This window comes from Neolamprologus multifasciatus, chromosome 2 (assembly GCF_963576455.1).
Source record: "Neolamprologus multifasciatus chromosome 2, fNeoMul1.2, whole genome shotgun sequence".
In the NCBI taxonomy this organism is placed as follows: Eukaryota; Metazoa; Chordata; class Actinopteri; order Cichliformes; family Cichlidae; genus Neolamprologus; species Neolamprologus multifasciatus.
This window is the reverse complement of record NC_140440.1, coordinates 10,040,578-10,061,696: the sequence shown is the minus strand read 5'-3', so window position 1 is coordinate 10,061,696 and position 21,119 is coordinate 10,040,578. Positions and strand designations below refer to the sequence as shown.

At 37.3% G+C, this 21,119-nt stretch overlaps 1 protein-coding gene across 1 annotated transcript in view; it reads left to right on the top strand.

The window, feature by feature from the left end:
* The first annotated feature begins 1,092 nt into the window (after positions 1 to 1,092).
* The window catches only part of rxfp1 (relaxin family peptide receptor 1), a 79,182-nt gene continuing 59,155 nt past the window's right edge, over positions 1,093 to 21,119 (top strand). The window contains exons 1-2 of the mRNA XM_085179332.1: positions 1,093 to 1,690; positions 7,054 to 7,191. Coding sequence (XP_085035458.1) covers positions 1,648 to 1,690; positions 7,054 to 7,191 — 181 coding nt within the window. The 5' untranslated portion in view covers positions 1,093 to 1,647. The remainder of the gene's footprint in view (positions 1,691 to 7,053; positions 7,192 to 21,119) is intronic.

Sequence of the window (21,119 nt, the reverse complement as noted above, 5' to 3'; positions counted from 1 at the left end):
AGTAACTATAATAGGTGTATTTAACAACTGAGGGACAGCAAAATGACACAAAAATGCTCCTAACAAACACAGTGCAACAATATCACCTATTTTGAGTCATGTTTCTGGTTGTGTGAAGTATACCATTGTGGTCATGCACTCATCATGGACATGAATGTCATGATAATTTGGGGCTTTTAAAGATGTATTTGATATTATATATATTAGCTTGTATTTTGACCCTGTTTGTATGAGAGAAAATGCAAAATAAATTAAAACCGGTGCACCCAACCCTTGTTCCAATCTGTTTTTTAAGCCACTGAAGATGTACACCGTGCAATCATTCCGAAGAACAAAGAAACCAGTAAAAAAGCAGTTACTGGTACATGGAATAATTATTAGAAAAGTCAGTAAAAAGTAAGCCCAAAATTACCATTACATTCATGCCCATGATGACTTCTGACTACAGGTAAGTCCAGGATTTCTTTTAGCTCAGGCTTTGGTCTCACAAAGTGCATAAACCTAAGACTCTTTAACAGCTGATCCATTACATTCACCAGTGTGTGTTTGCCATCAGGCACCAGGCAAGCAGCATACAGTTGGTTCATTGGGGAGTTTATTAGATGAAAATAGCAGCTGTGTCTTGAAATAACACTAAAGTGAGAATGAATCAGAACAGCAAGTCACTACCTTTTAAAGCAAAAGAGTGAAGGATGCGGTGAAAGACAAAATGCAGCCTGCAGTGATAATATTCACAGGTTCTTATTCATTCATACATAATTTATATTGACTTGTTAAAACACACAGACATTAATATGTAAATCTACCCTACATATAATATCTTGTACATCTTTTACACTGGCTTTAACAAGCACTACTAAAAGTATACTTCAACTTACAAGCAAGCTGATGAGTTGTTGTTATCGTGTGATGAACGGCGTTAAAGCTAATAATTAAATCTGATAGTTCAGATATTTGTTTTGTATCTAATTGTATTGATCATTCTTTCTCATGGTCCAAACATACCAACTTTTTTTTATTTTTTTAATTTCTATAATACAGGAAAATGTTTAATGTATGTGTGTGTGTGTGTGGGGGGGGGGGGGGGTATTCAGGGAAAATCGTGTGCGCTATCCCACGCTCAGACGTTTTTTCAGTGATCTCACATACACTCCTCTGATCCTACTAACACATGAATTGTCATTGAGGCTTTTGTAGACTCTGCAGGGTGCTGTGCTGCACAATTAAAGTTTAGCGCTCAGTACAAACACCTACTGATTACAAATTTGATCAGCGAAACTGATTATTGCTTTTGGACTTTAGCTGTTCCTCCTATTCAGAGACCCAGATTGCTCCCCCACCCCCTTTTCTCCTGCGAGCGCCCTCTGCGCGCTGCACCTGTACTGCTGCGGCTTGTGCGTCAGAAGATGGCAACTGGTTCTTTAGACCCCTCTGCTAGTGGAGCTGGCTGCAGACCGAGTCGACTTTGCGAAGTGGCAACGGGTTCTTCTCTAGCTGCATCTGCACCGCACGCGTTTATTACGTAACAGGAACACAAGGGCAAACTTTTGGTGACATTTTTACGCACAGATTCCCAGTTTGCACGAGTAGACGACCAACCGCGCGATATTCAGCAAAAGAAAAAAGAAAAAAAATCAAAGCGCCACGATGCAAGTTTATATAGCTGTGGCATTCGCTTACGGAGTGTGGGGTAAGTTTAACAACTTCTTTCTTCACGAAAATATGGGCTGGCTGTAGATAAGTTATCTTTTTTCAAGTGTTCTAAAATCTATTGTGTTTTTCACACCAATTTTAAAGGGAACATATTTTCTAATAATGCTTTTTAAGAAGTAGCCGCTGGGTAAATCCAAGTAAATATCTTTCACATAAGCACGGACAACAAAAAGGGTAGAGAGGGAGAGAGAATAGTGATTTCCAGGGTTTCTATCGAATGCATGACAGAAGATATAGCAGAATAATTCTGTTGCGTTCACGATAGCTTGAATTGGTCGTATTTAAAATGGTTTTCGGTGCAATGGCTATTCTACCCACTAATAACCACCTCTAATATTATACAATTTAATCTTATCTAAATGTGGACGTAATTGTAATCAATAAACATGCCCAGTTAATGTCTTCAGTCCCATTTCATGTTATTATGCATGTGGGTCTGAGGATGTTTGTTTTGCATGTTTATTACATTTATTGGACTGCAGAGAATTTGCCATTTGTTAGATTTTTTTTGGAATTATCTTCGCTGTTCTTCATCTAAAGCATTCATAATCTAATAAAACTGCAGTGCATTCACTACTGTATCAGTAACTGTCCGCCACTTGTGTGGCATCCTGTATTAAGGTTTAGAGCAGGGGGAAACCTAAAGGGAACACCAAGTTAAGTCTGCCAGTTGTTGTCGCTGATGTAGTCCAAAATGAAGTCACCGACCAAGGAAATGTTTGGGATATTAATATCTCCCTGCGATTTTAAACCTATTTAGTGCATTATTTGGACTGATCATACATCACTCCGTGTTCAGCTGTAGGTTTGAGAAGAAGCTTTTAAGACTGTCATACAGCTTATAAACTAATGGCACAGCAGGGCAGTGATAACCTGTCCCAGGATTTTCTTTGGGATAATTTTCATTCCTTTTTTCCCCCATGACTGCTGTCTTTGGTTCCCTTTGTCTCTCTTAAGGTTTCTTTGCAATGACTTCTTGTTTGATTTTGATAACTTTCTGCGTTTTCTGTTGATTTTTGCCTCATTTGTGATCCTCTGTCCACGCTCATTCATTTCACCTGCGTTCAATTAGCTCTCTGTGTATTTAGCCCTGTGCGTCCTTTGTCAGTTGCAGACTTGTCTGTTTCCCTTCCGCCCCGGTGGTTCTCTGTGTGACTCCCCGAGGCTTTGTTTTCCTTTTTGAACCTTCCAAGTTATTAGTTAGACTTCCTTTTGAGTATGGTGCTCACTCTACGGTGCCTTTTGGTGTGTAGACTTGATTACAATAATTAATGTCAGCTTTGTCTCCATCCTGTTTTCTTGTGTCTGCATTTGAATCACCTCTGAACTCTACGCTAAAACTAGTCATGGAAGAAATGAGCTGCATTTTCTTTGATTAGATTCTAGATACAACCATGCACTGGAAGACAACATGTCTATACTGTGTGCTGTATTGTGAAAAAATGGATCTGTCGCAGCATAGTTCGTATGTTGTCACAGTCAAACAGCTGATTGGCTTTATCCCAGAATCTCACAGAGCATGCCACAAAGCTCTTTGGAACCATAATCCACAATCAGTCAGTAGAAACTGTTGGACCACATCTGTGGCAAACCATCTTCTCTGAGTTTTTTTCAGTGTGCTTACCTCTTTCCTTATCAGCTTTTGTGGGGCTGCAGCATGTTGAAACAATCCCCAAGACAGTCAATATAATATAAGAGCTGTCTGAGTAGTTGCAGATTAATTTTAGAGCATATTTAATGAATTTTCTCACATTTCTTTCACTTGAGTCCATGTTTGAACTTGTTATTAAATGCATTATTATTTCATATGACATATATACAATGTATAAGTAAACATATAAGACATTCATTTGCATAAATGTTGAATATTTGCAGTTGGTCTTTGATGCCAGCTGAAAAGTCAGGGATAGTTAGTTAGGAAAGTAGTGAAATTAAATTTTGGGGAATATGAATATTAAAGAGTTATTTTCTCCATTTTTTCTTCACTATGCTGTAACCCTAACAGCAATTATCCGCCTGAAGGGTTTATGCTCAAAGTGTAAATATCACACTTTTTTAGATGAGCAGCTTATCTGTAATACAAATTGCACGCTCATTTAAGTGAATGTACTTGTGTCAGTCTAAATATTGAGGAACAGCATATTGTAACTGAACGGTTACGTGCAAATATTACAAATAAACAATGTTAGACAAACAACCAATGAAACGAGCTGATATAAGAGTGTATAATTAATAATAGAATAATTTTCACTGTTATTTGTGATATGCTTTATTATTCTTATACTGTGTAGTACAATCACTGAAATGTCCAGTCCTGAAGAGTGATTAATGGGATTATTGATTAGTTAATGTTGAAGAAGAATATAAGTAAGTGAATGTAGAGAAACCTTATCTGATATGTGTCCTAGGAAAGTAAGCAACTGATTCTCAAATCAAGTTACAATTAGAGTAAAAAAAACCCATTTATTGGTATTTATAATGGCTATAGACCTTTTTAAAGAATTAACCATGTGAAAAGTTTTTATCTAGATAAATATTACAGTTTGTTAATTACTTGGTACTTTTTTAATTTTCAGCTTACTGAGAAAGTAAACTGAAAATGTAAAGTACTGAAATGGCTTGTTGTGGCTGTTATTTGTGGATGTCACTTTTAACCAGACAAGTTATCACCAAGGAATTCATATATCATCGGCAGCCAAGTACGTTCAGAATATTTAATTCTCTGTTCAGTTATTATGAACATCGGGCACTGGCAGAGGCACAACGATCACGTCCAGACACTATCTGCCTGACACACATGGCAGAACTTGTGACCGAATTTCCCAGAGGAACCCACCCGAGGGATTAATAAAGTTTTATCTTATCTTATCTTATCTTATCTTATCTTACTATCAGCTGAAGTTTCTTTTTCTTGCATGTTGCACACAAAACAAGGCAAGGACATGTTTTCGCTACAGTAAATAGTCTGGTTAAGGGGTGTCAACAGAGCCTGCAATAGGGGTTTGGCAGAGACAAGACCATTTAATGTCCAGCAATGTGAGCTGAACATTTGACTTCATGTATACAATTCCATTGGCTAATAGCTAGAAACATTTAGGGATTAATTGTGAAAAGTTTAGTCAGTAAATAATCTTAAATGGTAATGCAACAGAAGCATTCCTCCATGTGATTTCTAAAGGAATATTCCCTGCAAGTTGTGCTATATATTTTGATTGGATTTTTTTAAAATAGAAAATAAAATACAATCTAATATATACTATTACAGTGCATGATGCTGTCATACTTTATAGTTCTCCACTGTTAAAGAGAGATTTGTGTGCTAGTAGAAGTCATTAGACATTAGGGGATTAGGGGTTATGTGTTCAGATGCTGGTTTTCAAAGGAGAATTTAATCGTTTACTTCGCAGCCTTTATGCTGCAAGGCTAGCAAGTCTTCCTGTCTGTCTATAGCGAGTCTTTTAGAGTTAACCAGAAATGAATGTGTTTGATCACCCTAGTTTAACCTGATGCAGATGCTTACGTGACATATTCCGCCGTCGCAGAGGAAATAGATTCATGATGAGCAAGGAGAAAATCAGCTGTCACAGATGATGAGCTCAAATTAAATGAAAATATAAACCCTTCCCTGCACAAGTGTCTCAGAAGGCTTCTAGAAACCTCGGTTAAAAGACTAAAAGGGATAAATGAAATGTTAAACTACAAAACTGTTTATTCAATTCTGGAAGCAGTGGATTCAATTGAATCCACTGAATTAAACAAACTGACTTTGCTACTCTGCTTTACAAGTTCAGCAGCAACTAATTATCTGGTATAATTGCCTTTTCCTTGAACTGCAGAGTGGGTCATGCAAATGCACTTCTTTTGAAAAGTTCATTTAAAATTACAGCCACTCATATTTCCTACACCAGCTATTTAAGACTGTTGGCAGTTAGGTTACGTGACAGCATGAGCATCTACAGGCAAAAGCTAACATCTAAGAATTGCTTTAATTTCCGTTCTTTGAGGAGGGAAAAAGCAAGAAGCCAAACATCGGAGGTTTGGGTTATTCTTATTTATGTATTAGACTTTAAACACTGCCAGCATGCCATCTTATTGTGCTGCAGTGAGTAACTACTGATGTGTGAGATCTATATTAGTATTCCCAAACTGATTTCAATTACAGATTGAACTATTTAAAAAACAATAATGGGGTTTTGAAAGCTAAATTTTAATATATTGTTCATAATCCATCACTAACATGGTGATTTAGGAAGAATCAAGAAAAGACTGATAGTGTTAGTGAGTAATATGATGATTTTAACTGTTTTAAATATTAAGGGCATGTGTTTATTTTATGATTTCAAGTGCTGCTAACCCTTCCATGGTATTAGCGCACTGGTGTTGTATTAGTTGCTTTCAGGAAAAACAAAAAGGAGGCAGAAATGTTGGGCACACCAGGTGTTATCAAAATAAAAAGGAGATGAAAATTATTTCCCAGCATTTTCAGCATAATGAAACTGTCCAGCTTGATGTATAAAATTCAGTGACTTTTACTCGACTGAATCTAATTTCATGCCGTCGGGTTTCAAGATGTGAAGCTGATATGGTTTTGTTTTGGGTTTTTCACAGAAAATAAAGTGTGAGGGGAATTTATTGTAAACATAATCAGAAATACGAGCATGTGCAGCATGCCATGAGTGAAACCTTTTGATTAATTTGCACCTTCAGCTGTTCAACTTGTTTGATACCTCAAAGGTGCAATGTTTCAAGTCAGGAGCAGGTCTTTTAGGCCTGCCAACATGAGGCATTGTTTATTATCCCAAAATATTATTTAAAGAACACACACAAACACATTATATAATACCAAATAAAGCACCTGCATTTACTTTACTTTAACAGTTTGCACTAAGGGCAAGAGAAGGGATTGAAGAAAAGGAGTAGATTGTGATTATAATTGGGTGTCAGTCCAGGAATGCCAGTATAGGTTTAATGTATGACCTAAAGTTGGGCCCACGTACTGTTTTTTGAACCAAAGGCAGACTCACTATGGAATTTTAATAGTTAGAGTGCGATTGAAAGAATAGAGAAGATGTCCATGTTTCATAAAGCCCATTTTACATTTGATGCAGATACTAGTTTTTGTTCTGTCTCTGAAGTACATCAGTTATTTAAGATTGCTTAATGAAGTACAGCAGCTTGTTATGGATTGCAGAAAGAACAGCAGCCTGGATGTTCAGGAGCTCACAAAAATATCAAGATGAGGTTGATAAATGTTACATTTTACTGACACATTTGACAGGAATAAAATAGAGTATCAGAAACTTTCTATTCAATCATATTGCTTTTCTGCTTTGTTTACAGCACTCAATATGACAGAGGAGAGGAGGACTTGCCCACTAGGATATTTCCCCTGTGGGAACCTGACCTTTTGTCTCCCTCAGCTCATGCACTGCAACGGTATCGATGACTGTGGAAATCAAGCAGATGAGGAGAACTGTGGTGAGTCATTGTTTCTACTTGAACACTTGTTAATAAACTCATATGCCCTGATGCATACATCTTCAAAATACCAGCTCCAGAAAGCCCTTAGGTAATGGCTGACACATACACAGTGTTTGAGATTTTCCTGGTTTATTGGTTCATGTGATAAATTACTGGTGTAGACACTCATACATACAAACACCCTTGCTTTTGAGTAATAACCACTGCTACTGTATTAGAGAACCTTGTTGATGCAAGCTGTGATTTGTAAATGTATAAACTTAGCTTTCCTCGTCACCTGCTGGTGGCATGGGCAGTGGTATTAATATGCATGCTGGCTGCTGTTTTTTAAAATATGTTAATTTACATCTATGATGTACCTTCGAGTCCTGCACTGGTAAAACTCAGTACTGAACTCAACCCGACCTGGACCCAGAAGCAAAGGTTCAGAGCTGGCTTGAGGCATAAGGACTATAAATACAGCTGATGGGTGTCAGGATACGGTAGGAATGAAGAATTCTGCTCAGAAATAATCATTATTCATAACACTAAATCATTTGCATCTTATGCACAGCTGTCATAGTAGCTCTTAACCCTTTAAGACCTACCATATAACCAAGTCCGCCAGAGCTTATATTATATTTTTACATGCTGTAGTGTCATTTTTGGGAGCATTTCAAGTTGATATACATCAATACAACCATTATAGCCCAAATTTTAATAATATGTCTGCATTAAGTGCATAGTAATTACATACATTGCCAAAAAGTGCAATAAACTACAAAAAAATGTAAAATCGTTTTTGTTTTTTTAACATATATTTCTAGTTAGAGAAATTTAAGAGGCTTATCCCTCAAAACTGTAAATACAAAAAAGTTGCACAAACTAGTTTCCCACCACAGGAAATTTATTTTAAGTGTCTTCATGGTTTTATTTTTGAAATACACCAATTTTTATATACTGCAGGAAAAACGAAAATAAATATTATAATGCAAATTTGCAAAAAAACAGCATATGCATCAAAATAAACTATTTTCAGCAGTGCAATATGAGTCCTAAGCATCCCAGAAACAACACAGAAAGTCATAAACTCAAAGATAACTATACACCAGTATAGGCTCATAAGGCCCTGATGGTAAAAAAAACTACATTTCCGCAAAATGACGTCACTTCCGGTTTCGGAAAGCTGATGGACGTAGGAAGTGTTACAAACAGCTGATCAGATCCGCAAAGCGTGTTTCTGGAATATTATGTTTTTGTTGCCGCAAGTGCTTTTTATCCAGTTTTTGCAAAGCTATATGTGGAAGGAAACTGGGACTTAAAACAAGCTGATGGCATAAGATGTAAGAACAACTCCTCCGGTTTCATATGCAAAAAAATTATTGCGCTAGCTTACGTGGTTGCAGAGCTACCGGGATTTAAAAATAGTTACGCAAAACAGAGCGTGCCTGCTCCTACCGGCTTTAAAGGGTTAAGCATTATATAATATAAAGTTTGAACTATAAAGCAGTTCAAGAAATTAAATTACGATGATAACAAACCAAACTCCTCCAATGTTTTATTTTTAAGTGTGTTTCTCTTTTGCCTCACCCATTGATTTCCTCCTCTGTCCATTTTTTCTTTATTAACCTTGAAATTATATATACACCAAATACCAAGACACAAGTCCAGTTATTAAATTTGCTTTAAAAATATGTGCTTATCTATTTATATCCTACACTGGAATTACATTACTCAAAGTGATTTTTCATCATAACTAACATTTATTGATAACAGAGTGAAAAGGTCCAAAGCACCGTAAAGCATAGAAATGCAAACCTTTTAATGTTGGAACTTTCTCACGTGTGCTGATCTGCAGCTCGGATTGGTAGAGTAGGCTTATGCACGACTGATTTCAAGAATTAATCTTGAGGAGACAATCATCAATCATGACTCCTGTGGTGAAACAGGTGCAGCTTATAAACCAACTGTCACATTATAATGAATGACATTTTTTTTTCTTCATGACTTCTATCCATTCCCCGAGCTTCGTTTCATGATCCTGCAGGAAGAATTATGACGTGATGTCAGTTTTGTTTTCAGCAGGTGCTGGTGTGTAGCAGTTAAAACTATTTCACAGTATGCAATCACAGATTAGTACATTGCCAGATAACACAGTGGTACACTGTAGAAAGAATAGTCAGTTGGTTTGTTTTGTAATCCAGCACCTAACTGTTAAACATATAGCGTCCATAAGTATTTAGACATTGGCACAATTTATAAAAACTGTACAAATGAAACTAAATCATAAGCAAGATGTGATTGAAGTGTAAACTTTCAACTTTAATCCAAGAAGTTTAAAAAAGTTTTAACTTTTTAGGATACTTTAATACATAATACATCAAATGCTGTGTTTCCTCCCTTGAGAAGCTCTGCTAGGCCTTTACTGCAGCCACCTTCAGCTGCTGCTTCATTGTGGGACTCTGTGGCATCAGTATTATCTTTAATAAAGCATGCTCTGTTGGGCTGAGAGGTGACTGACTTGGCCATTGAAGAATATCCAATATTTTTGCCTTGAGAAACTCTGGGGTTGCGTTTCCAGTTTCTTTGGGTCGTTATCTATCTGCACAGTGAAGCTCTCTCTGATCATCTTTGCTAAATTCTGCTGAATATGAACAAAGAGTATCGTTCTCTGCACTTTAGAATCCATCCGGCTATTTCTATCAGCAGTCACATCTTCAATAAACACTAGTGACACATTTCCATTAGCAGCCATACGTGCCCCCGCCATAACATTGCCTCCATGTTTAACAGGTCATGTGGTATATTTGAGATAATGAGCTATTATTTTCATTCTAAATTCTTTGATCTTCTTAACTATGGTACAAGTTAATTTTTCTTTCACTTCCCCCCAATTTTATTTTTTAAATTTCAAACTGTGCACTTCTGGAGAAGTCTTTTGATGTTGCTGAGCTGGCCAGTGCAGTACTTTTTGTTTGTTTGTTTGTTTGTTTTTGTTTTTTCAGATATACCTGATGTTTGGCCATTGCTAAAGTTTTTGCTATCAGATTTTTTGGGTTGTTTTTTTTATATTTTTTTTTATTTTGGTTTTTCAGCCAAATGATTCCTCCCTCACTTGCAGTGACACCTCTTTGGACCTCATATTGACAATTCAAATTCTAGTAAACAGCTGTTAAATATAAATAATCAACACCATATCTTTTTTCTGCTTCATTTGACATGGAAAACAAACAATCCTCTCCTGGCAATGAATTATTAATAATAAGTTATTCAGTTACTTTTGAGCCTCTGAGAACAGGAGACTGTGAAAAAGGCAGTTAATGCAATCTTGTTTTTAAAAAAAGTCTTTAAAGATGAAAATCCAACACGTTGATCCACTTCTATCCAGGTTAATTTTTCGAATATATTTATTTGTACACTGTCAGTAAAAAGTTTGGACACAACTTCTCATTTAATGTTTTTTTCTTTATTTTTACTACTTTCTACTTTGTAGATACATGCTGAAGACATAAAATTTATGAAGCTAGATATATGTGTGTGTATATATATGAATTATTAAAAACTCTAAATATGTTTTCATATTTTAGTTTACTTAAAGTAGTCACACTTTGCTTTGTTGACAGCGCTGCAAACCCTTGGCTTTCTCTCAATGAGCTTCATGATGTAGTCATCTGAAATGTTTTTCACTTCACAGGTGTGCCCTGTCAGGGTTCATTTGTTAAATTTCTTGCCTTCTTAATGGGGTTGGGATTATAAATTGTGTTGTGCAGGTGATGTACACAGCTGACAGCCCTATTTGAAAACTGTTACAATTATATTATAGCAAGAACCAATCAGCTAAGTAAAGAGAAACGACAGTCCATCGTTACTTTAAGAACTGAAGGTCAGTCAGTTCTTGCTAAAACTTTGAATGCAGTCGCAAAAGCCTTCAAGCACTACGATGAAACTGGGGAGCGCCCCAGGAAAGGAAGACCAGGAGTCACCTCTGCTGCTGAGGATAAATTCATCCGAGTCACCAGCCTCTGAAATTGAAAGTTAACTGCACCTCAGATGAGAGCCCAGATAAATGCCAGACAGAGTTCCAGTAGTAGACACATCTCTACATCAACTGTTCAGAGGAGATTGCACGTATCAGGCCTTCATGATCAAACAGCTGCTAAGAAACCACTATTAAGGAGGAGCAACAAGAAGAAAAGATTTGTTTGGGCCAAAAAAACCCCACAAGGAATGGACATTAGACCAGTGGAAATCTATGCTTTGGTTTGATTAGTCCAAATTTGATATCTTGGGTTCCACCTGTTGTATCTTTGTGCAACACACAAAAAGTGAACGGATGGTCTCTACATGCATGGTTCCCACCATGAAGCATGGAGGAGCAGGTATGATGGTATGGGGGTGCTTTGCTGGTGACACTGTTAGGGTATTTATTCATAATTGAAGGCTCACTGAATCAGCGTGGCTCCACAGCATCCTGCAGCGACATGCCATCCATCATTTATTTTTCAACAGGACAATGACCCCAAACACACCTCAGAGCTGCGTGAGACAGAGAGTCATGAAGTGCAGCGCCAGATGGCGTGACCGCCACAGTCAGCTCACCAGAACCCAGCTGAGATGGTTTGGGATAAGATGGACCACAGAGTGAAGACAAAAGCCCCAAAGATCTCTGAGAAACTCTTTCAAGACTGATGGAAAACCATTTTAGGTGATGACTTCATGAATGCCATGAATGGATGCTAAGAGTGTGCAAAGCTGCAATCAAAGCAAAGGGCGGCTGTTTTGTAGAATCTAAAATATAAAACATATACTCACTATGGAAATATGGAAAATACTCACAAATAAAAAATAGTTTTGATGCCTTCAGTGAGAATCTACAATGTAAATAGTCAAAAATTATGAAAAAACATTAAAAGGTCTCTCCTAACTTTACAGACTGCTCTATTAGTGGGTGTTCTGCCTTGCTGTCCATATTTTTGCTAGTCTGCAATGTTGGTCCTGATGGGACGTAAGCACAGATGTCACCAGATGGTCAACAGCTGCTTCTGACTCTTTTATTTCATCATCTGAAAGGCTGCCTCAAATTCATTGATCATTCAGTTCCATTTTTACTCTATGATTCATGAAGTAACTAAAAAAAACTACTGTGATTTTCCATTTCACTGATACAACTGCACAATCAAAGGAAAACACGCTAGGTCATCACTGCTATTACATTTCATTAGACTGGAAGAATAGGTCTTTCAGCCTGTTAATGCCTCACTGTGCTGACTGTCTGATTAAAACAAAGCCAGTTGGGAAAGATTGTCCTTTTGTTTTGTCCACAGATGTAAAAACATAATGAGTGAATCCTAACTCTCTAAAACTGCACACTCACTGCCACTAACTTCTTAAGGGAATATAGGTCTTGGAGATAATTGTAAAGGCGGTTGAGAAAACCTTTGCGTATAAAACCTGGAGGTGCCCAGGTATAAGGATAACAGGATTATCATTGCATTTGCTATGCAAAACCAAAACAAATACAAGCACCTGAACCAGTAATAAGGAGGAAACCACACTAATGAATCCTGACAAAACACTCACAAGAAAACTATACTACTTTATACTACACAGAAAGAAGCTAAACAAGGGCAAAAAACCACCGACACTCACATTTTCTGACATTTATCAATGCCTGTTTGTGGTGAGTACCAACATATCAAACTAATTAAAAATTATAAATCACTTCAAGCTTGCTTTCTGGCATGTTGGACTCTCGGCCACGGAGCTGTGGCTCTGTGATATATGGAGACAAAGATGTTTATATAGTTTTTTGGGTTTTTTTTACCTATTATTTAATGTGTTACTGGAACAATTTTTATGCTTTTTAATGATGTATTTCAGTTTTATATATTTTATTTTATATTATATCATATCACTGCATACAAACAGTACTATGATGTTTTACTTTGGTATTTAGTAATATAACATATAATATCATTGCCATCTATCCATCCGTTCGCTTCCGCTTATCCTTTTCAAGCTGTATTTTCAACAAAAGCATAAAGATTTTCTTTGATTTGTTCACTCCAAGTTAAGTTAGTAACCCAGCAAGTTAACTGATTTATGTCAATGCTTTGAAAACACAAACATACAGTGCCCAAATAATAAATAAATTGAAGGAAGACATCGGATCTGAAAAGATGATGAATATCTTTACTGATATTGAATGAATGATGGTGTCGCTGCCTTGCCTGTAGATGTCTGCGTGTCCCTCCATGGATACGCCTCCCCAGACCATCACTGACCCATTGCCAGGCCGGTCATGCTGAATGATCTTACAGGCACCATAGTTCTCTGTCTGTCATGTGTTGGTGGTGGACCTGCTAATTCTGCTGTTGTGATTTGACGCTATATAATTAAAATTGAATTGAATTGATTTGAAATTAATAACATGTACACTACAGGTGTAACACTGAGACGACTCGTAACAAAGGAATGTAATTTTTCCTGCCTTGCATTTGACTAGGGTCAGTGCCACTACTAATAGTTTAAGTCCTCCATTATTGCACATCAACACGTGCCTTTTCCACTGTGATTTCCGGCACATTCTCAAAAATATGGAGGAGGTTCTAAGAGATAGACAGTTACTCTAGGAGAGTTGGACAGGGCCATGCAAGATCCTTAACTCATCAGCACGATTGGCATCTGCTTGGCCACTGAATGTCTCTGACCAAACAAACAAAAACAGACTTCATTATTTAAGACCTTGTATGTGAGGAGCAGGATTTTGAATTCAATTCTGGATTTAACAGGAAGCCAATGAAGGGAAGCCAAAACAGGAGAAATCTGCTCTCTCTTTCTAGTCCCTGTCACGACTCTTGCTGCAGCATTTTGGATTAGCTGAAGGCTTTTCAGGGAGTTTTTAGGACATCCTGATAATAATGAATTACAGTCGTCCAGCCTGGAAGTAATAAATGCATGAACTAGTTATTTCAGGTGCAGCTGAAACAGATTACGACCTCCTCTCCTACTTAAATGACCAATTCAATATTCCAGGAGTTGAATGTGATACTCTGATGTTTTTAGTTTGTTTTCCAAAATGTTTTTGAAGGTTCAGGATTTTCCTTCTTACAGCTGGTACCTTTCATACATATAGTTTTCATACATTTTACAGCACAGCAACTCACCACTCTAATGTCCACAATTCAACTTTAAGACCCCAAATTGATGTCTCCTCATCAATATACACCTGATTAAAAACCTTTAAGGGTGAGTGACCTGAATTATTCAAAAAAGAACAGTGGTGTATTGCAATATAATTGATCTGAATAGAAACAGTGGTCAGATTCTTTTTTGTCTGTAGAATAACAGCATACAGCTGCCCCACTTGTTTTTATTTTTCCACACATGTGTCTTATTTCTTGCAGACCCGAGCTTAAAAGAGTAGAAAAATATTTACTTCAATCTGTGCATGTAACGAGTTGCACCTTGGTTCCAGAAAGCAGACTCAGACAGCAAAAAAGCCAGAACACTTTTATTATTTCAACATGACAGGGTAGTTAAAAGGTTGGCAATCAGTTCTCAAAGTAAGTGATTGAAATTGAAATATTTAGTTTTAGGAAGAGGTTCTCTTTTTACAAAGATGTCATTTACTTCCTTTTTTTATCAGTACACGTCTTAAATGTTATGCTGATAAGAAGCAAATGTTGTTCACCTCACTGTGAAAGATAAAATACTCTTGTAGTAGTTTGACTGTCTTTTTCTTTTTTTACCAAGCATCGCTAACACCAGTTATGTGTTAAGGTCAATTGCATAAATGTCCTCAGAGATGAGGTGCACAACTGCAAAATTCCACCTGACAGAACTAAAACTCCTAAATGTAGAGAACTAAATGAGATAAATAAAGGTTGTTAAATTTGAATCCACCTGCCAGACAGACAGATAGGCCAAACTATAATTTGGCTTCTTTTTGAGCCAGCAGACTTTTAAAACATGTTGGAACATTAACCACAAACAACTCTGATTGTTTCTTTGTTCCATCATTTTGGAGGTGTTGGAGGAATTTAAATGGTGCGGTTATAGAAAACTGTCACACTCAGTCATAAACACCTGGTTAAAATAGCCACTATGATATGTGAAAAAAACCCCACATAAATCTATGATGACATATATAACTGTAGTAAAGACTGAACCAGCATACCCATTGGTGCAGTAGGGGAATCTCTTCAGACTGGATTGCCATTTCATTATCTTCAGTACTCAGTGTGACACCTTTTAGCCATTTTCAGGGGAAAGCGTTGATATCCTGCTGGTTTGATGTCACTTGCAGTCAAGGCTGATGATGTTGCTCCTCGTTTGCTCGCTTAACCATGTACACTTTATCACAGAGCAGAACAAGCTTAGAGAAAACAGCTGTCAGAAAGCAAAGTCCCATTGCCACTTTCAGGTCAGCGACTGTTCCGTTAGCTTCTGTGGCTCTTTGCAAACAAATCTCATTTATGAGTCCTTCTGGGACATGAATACAATTTTTCTTGGCATATTTGTTCATATTGTTTATATTCTTTTTAAACCATTTGATACTGGGTCAAGTATTGTAGGACAAAACAAAGTAACAAAAAGCTTGTCCTGTGTGGGCACAGCTGCCAAAGGGAGTTCTAATTTAAAGACTAAAGGGATGAGTTATAAAAAAATCCTCCCCATATATTTGTTTTGAAGGGGCAAAGGAAATCAAAGTCAGGTCAGCTATCAGAGTGTCCAGTTTTTGGCACATCTGTGTTGGTTTAATTTATGAGTTGGGTGGTGGTCAGGTGGTTTTGCCATCCCTAGTCCCTCCTGTCCATGTATCTAAGTGTCATTTGGATGTTCAGATCAGGGATTTACTTTGGGTGAACATGAAGCTTCCCAAGTTATCAAAATCAGTTAAACTTGTACTTCTTTTGAGCTAATTAAGATCATTGGATTACGGTTTGCTGTTTTGGATACAGTAATTATGATTGCTTTCATTACGGAAGATATTGAGACTTTTAAACTAATTAAGCAAAAGGCTCTAGTTATGATATTCAGTATTATCTTCTAACTTCATTATTGCCTTTGTTCATCTGATTTTTCCTCCCACGTTTAAACAGCAAGCCAAAATATTGTTTTATTCGTCTCCAAAAGTTGATTCTGTTCATCTGGACGTAGCGTTTTGTGGGAGAAACATTTTGTCACTCATCCAAGTGACTTCTTCAGTCTCATCTGAATACAGCCTCTGTCAGTGCGCCCCAGGGTGGCTGTGGCTACAATGTAGCTTGCCATCACCAGTGTGTGAATATGTGTGTGAATGGGTGGATGGCTGAATATGTAAAGTGCTTTGGAGTCCTTAGGGACTAGTAAAGCGCTATACAAATACAGGCCATTTACAGGTTTCCCCAATCTTATAAACAGTACATTTGCATAATGACTGAAACCAGCCCACTGAAGAAACAATGGGCTGTGAGGTCAGTTCCTTAATCTTAATTATGCAAATTCTTATGGCCATTGATCAGCAACCACTGACCAAAACCCACTGATCAATGGCCATGAGTACCATTCACAGAGAGTTGGGGAATGGCTGCAATCACAGCATTGTAAGATGGTGAAAGATGTACCCTCAGTCCCCCTCCTCAATTCAGAGATGGTCTTTCCCCTTTCACATAAATGGCCTCCTTGACTCCCCGCTCAAACCAGCGTTCCTCCGTGTCCAGGATGTGTACATCCTCATCCTTGAAAGAGTGTCCACTGGCCTGTAGGTGTAAATAGGCTGCAGAGTCCTGGCCTGATGAGGTAGCTCTTCTGTGTCTGTGAAGGTTCTCAGTCATCCAGGTCATCGTAGTCAAAGGAGCTTGCAAAGAAAAGCATCTGGACTTCTGTGTTGTGCCATCCGCTTCGCTAGAGGTTGTTTGGTTTCCCTGATGTATAAATCCTGGCAATCCTCCTGGCACTTAACAGCGTACACTATGTTACTCTGTTTGTTTCGGGGGACCCGATCCTTGAGGTGGACCAATTTTTGGCGCAGCATGTTTTGCGGTTTAAAAGCCACAGAGACCCGGTGTTCAGAAAAAATGCGTTTCAACTGCTCCGATACTTGAGTATGCGTTGAGACGCTTTTTTCCTAAACACCAGGTCTCTGTGAATCAACTTTTGGAGATTTACTTACCTGGATGATTGAGCATGCATCAAGATTGTTTTATTAGTACACAGACTGATGTAGTCCAACCACTTTTAGTCTCAGGAGCACACTGTACTTTTGTAGTTGTAATAATTCAAAGAACTGAACTCTAAGGTGTTTTTATACTGCCAAGAATGTCAGTATGGTTGAATAATATGCATATCGAAGTATGTATTTCTATAAGTTCAGGGACTTTTGAAATGTGCGCCTCCTACTGTGACTCTCAGTCTGGAAAGTTGACAAATAGGTACTGTATCAGCATTAAAATAGTGCTCACAAGATACTGAGTTAGAAGTTATCACTGCTGACAAAAGAGCAGTAATCCTAGTTGGCATCTTTTCAAAATAAGCTGAAAAAAACCCACCACTTGCTTTAATAAATATAGAAAACGTTTCACAATTCAATGAAAAACCTTGTTTCCTCAAATCAGTAAAAACAGAATGCGTTGAGCTTTAAAGCCCTTTAAAATCATATAAACTAACGAAATTGTTATTCTACCTTCTGCTTCTACTTTGCTCATAATCGAATCATCGTCTCGCTTCTTGCTGAGTTTTGCCAGCTGATAACTGAAAGACAAGGGATTAGAGAGCTTTTTCAGAGAGAATAGGAAGAATAAAGAAGAGCCTGGACTGTAACTGAAATGGCAAAGGAAAAAAAAAAGGCTTAACTCTGACTTTGGATTTTGAGAAATATCTCTAAACGTCACACACGTTAAAAGCAGCAGGGGCTTGAGTGGTGAATGTCATTTTAAAGAAATGTATAATATGTGGTTCTGTCAGTATTCTCTGTGTCTGTATTTGAAGTGATGTAGGAGGTTGATAATAAAAAGAGGTTGAGTATATAAGAGGATAAATAATGTTTCACAAGATAAAATGAGAGAGGAAAACTTCTAAGCAAAGTAATGAATTCAGGGAGACTTCTAAATAAAACTCTTGGATGTTTGGAAAGCATCCACACCAGCTCTGTGTGCACAGATTTCTAAAGCCAACAGATTGATAAAACTCTGTGAAAGGACTTGCAATGCATAATGCATTAGCTTTGTGTGTATGTGAATTAAACTGGAATTACACAATAGCAAACATCCATTTTGCCAAATCCTGAATCGAGTGTATAGATTATTAATCCATCCAGATGTTTTCAATGCATTTGTATGAACCTGATATTATAAAAGCGAAACATCAGCATGTTCGTATTGTACTTGTGGGCATTTAAAAGAACCAAAGTTAGATCAAAGAATGGTTACACCATGTACTTGAGTTTCACAGTGGCATTTTCAATGGATTTAGTGAACCAAAAAGTTTCACCAGCTTGTCACAAGTTCAATAAGATGGAGGCAGCTGCCAAAGTTTTGGAATGTGTGAGTGTGGAAAACTAGTGATGGCTGTGTGAGCTTGATGTGGTTGACAGAGTAGGTCAGAAAGGTGAATGAAGGCAAGCAGAGGAATGAAATAGAACTTGGCAGATCACCACAAGAGAAGAATGTTAGTATAAATACGGCTGTTCGATATAACAATATATATCGGATAACGATATATCGATTTTCTATCGTTTGCTTCGTGGTGTCACAAAATAAACTGTTTACGGCAATATTTTTTCATCGTTTTGATGGTCACTGTAGTGGTTATATTAATTTCTTAAAGTTCTCTCTTTCTCTTATATTTTATATAACCACACTAGGGACGGACAAGCACCTGTTTTTATGCGTTGTCGTTAGCAACAATGACGGTAAAACCATTGCATGTCTGCTTGTTTATTTTCCACATAAACCTTTCACAATAAAGCTCAAGATCCTGTTGAGACTTTTCAAAATAAACTGAATCACATGAAAGAGCATGCAGAGTGTTTACGAAAGAGAAGCATAAAAGAGCCGTCAGGTGCTAAAAAATAAACCTTAGACTCAAACGTTAGAACGGGCTTTTCCCCGCAGCACGCCGTGTAATTAATACTTACATCGTTAAAACACTCGACTCCAGGTACACGACGCCCAGCTGGAAACATTTCATGCAAGTCGAGCTGCCCGAGACTCACAGAATTTACAGAAAATGTTAAATTTGTGATTTATATCGTTATCGGACGATACATGTGTTATATCGGGATATGAGCTTTTCGTCATATCGCACAGCCCTCAGTATAAAGCAAAATCATAAGGCGGTAATCAGCCTGTGTGGGCACAGAGGCCTAAGTATAGCGACCATCGTTGCAAGCGAGCCAGGTGTTAATGAACCACAGATCTGTATGTTCATGTGATCAAAGCAGAGCCTGAAAGAATAGAAGTGCCAAACTTGCAACATCATGTTAACTCTCCCTGCTTCTCTGGTCTTTCTATTCCTTTTTTTTTTACATTTAACAGTGAACATTTATATGTATAACAAGTGATTACAAGACTCCAAATTCAAAACTGCTATGAGATTAAAGCCCCATCAAAGAAAGTCTTTTAGGATGTATTATATCCTAGGATATATCCATATTTCCTTTTTCTTACAATTATATTCTGTAGTCATGGTCAAAAGAAGGTATGCCCTGTTTAAATTCCAACATTTTTCTTGTCAGGATATAGTGAAGGTAAACTGATCAGTTATTAAAATTAGCTAAATATGACAGATACTGTCTCATTGTTAACTGAAAAAAAGGAAAATGTGTTTGTATCAAAAATAAATAAATAAGTAGACCTTTACTGCTTCTGTAGGGAATTAAGAGGGTTAATTGGGAGCCAGGTACTGCTAATTAAATGCATTCATATAGAAGAATTTGAGTTTGCCTCACATTTTATAAAAGCAGAAGTTTTGCCAGTTTGCTGGTCTAAAGCATTAGCAAGTGTGACACACTCACAAGGAGGCATGGCATTACCAATGATTTTAAAGATACAATTGCTGCTGCTCATCAAATAGGATAGGACAAACATCTCACGGTGACTATCAAGCATGGTGGTGGAGGCATGATGCTATGCGTTTGTTTTGAAGTCACATGATCTAGGCACCTTAACGTCATTGAGTCGATCATGAACTGTATAACAAAGTATTTTAGAGTTAAATGTGAGGCCTCTGTTCAACAGCTAAAGCATGTCCCAAACTGGGTCACACAACAGGACAAAGCACAGAAGGAAATTTCCGGCATTTGTTACCATGGCCCATTCAAAGTCCACATGCACATGTGCATCAACGAATGTCTAAAAAGTTATTGTTGAAGTTATTGCTGCACCTCAATCATTTCTAAAGGTTCTCCTGTACAAGCTTTTGAAACACAGGATGTGCTTTATTATTCACACACACTGCTTCTGCATTTCAACTTACTTTTGTTAAATAAACAATTACAATGTGGAAAACATCAGAATCAGAATACCTCATTAATCCTAAAGTTAAAGTAAGGAGAAAAAAGCTGGAAAAACCAAAACAGACTGCCTGCCAGTTTATGCATGTGCACAGAATTAACATCATGTGTTTATTATTGTGTTCTAATATGTTAAATTTTAGAATTGGCACAGTGTTCTTTCTTTTTACCAAGGCTTTACATGCCTCTTTCCATTCTCCCCACAAAATAGATGGATAGCTTTAAAGTACTGGAAGCTCCTCAGTGATGACAAAATAGTTTCTGGGTCACAGAAGTGGACACAATCAAATATAAGTTAGCATAATCAAAAGCAAAAGAGAACAGACAGGACAACAAAACAAGCATATGACCCCTTTGGTTGGTTACCTAGCACAGGTTTATTTGAACTCCATTGTAGAGGAGATTTTCAATAAAAGACGATTTATCAGATTTGATGAAAAAGTCTAAACTA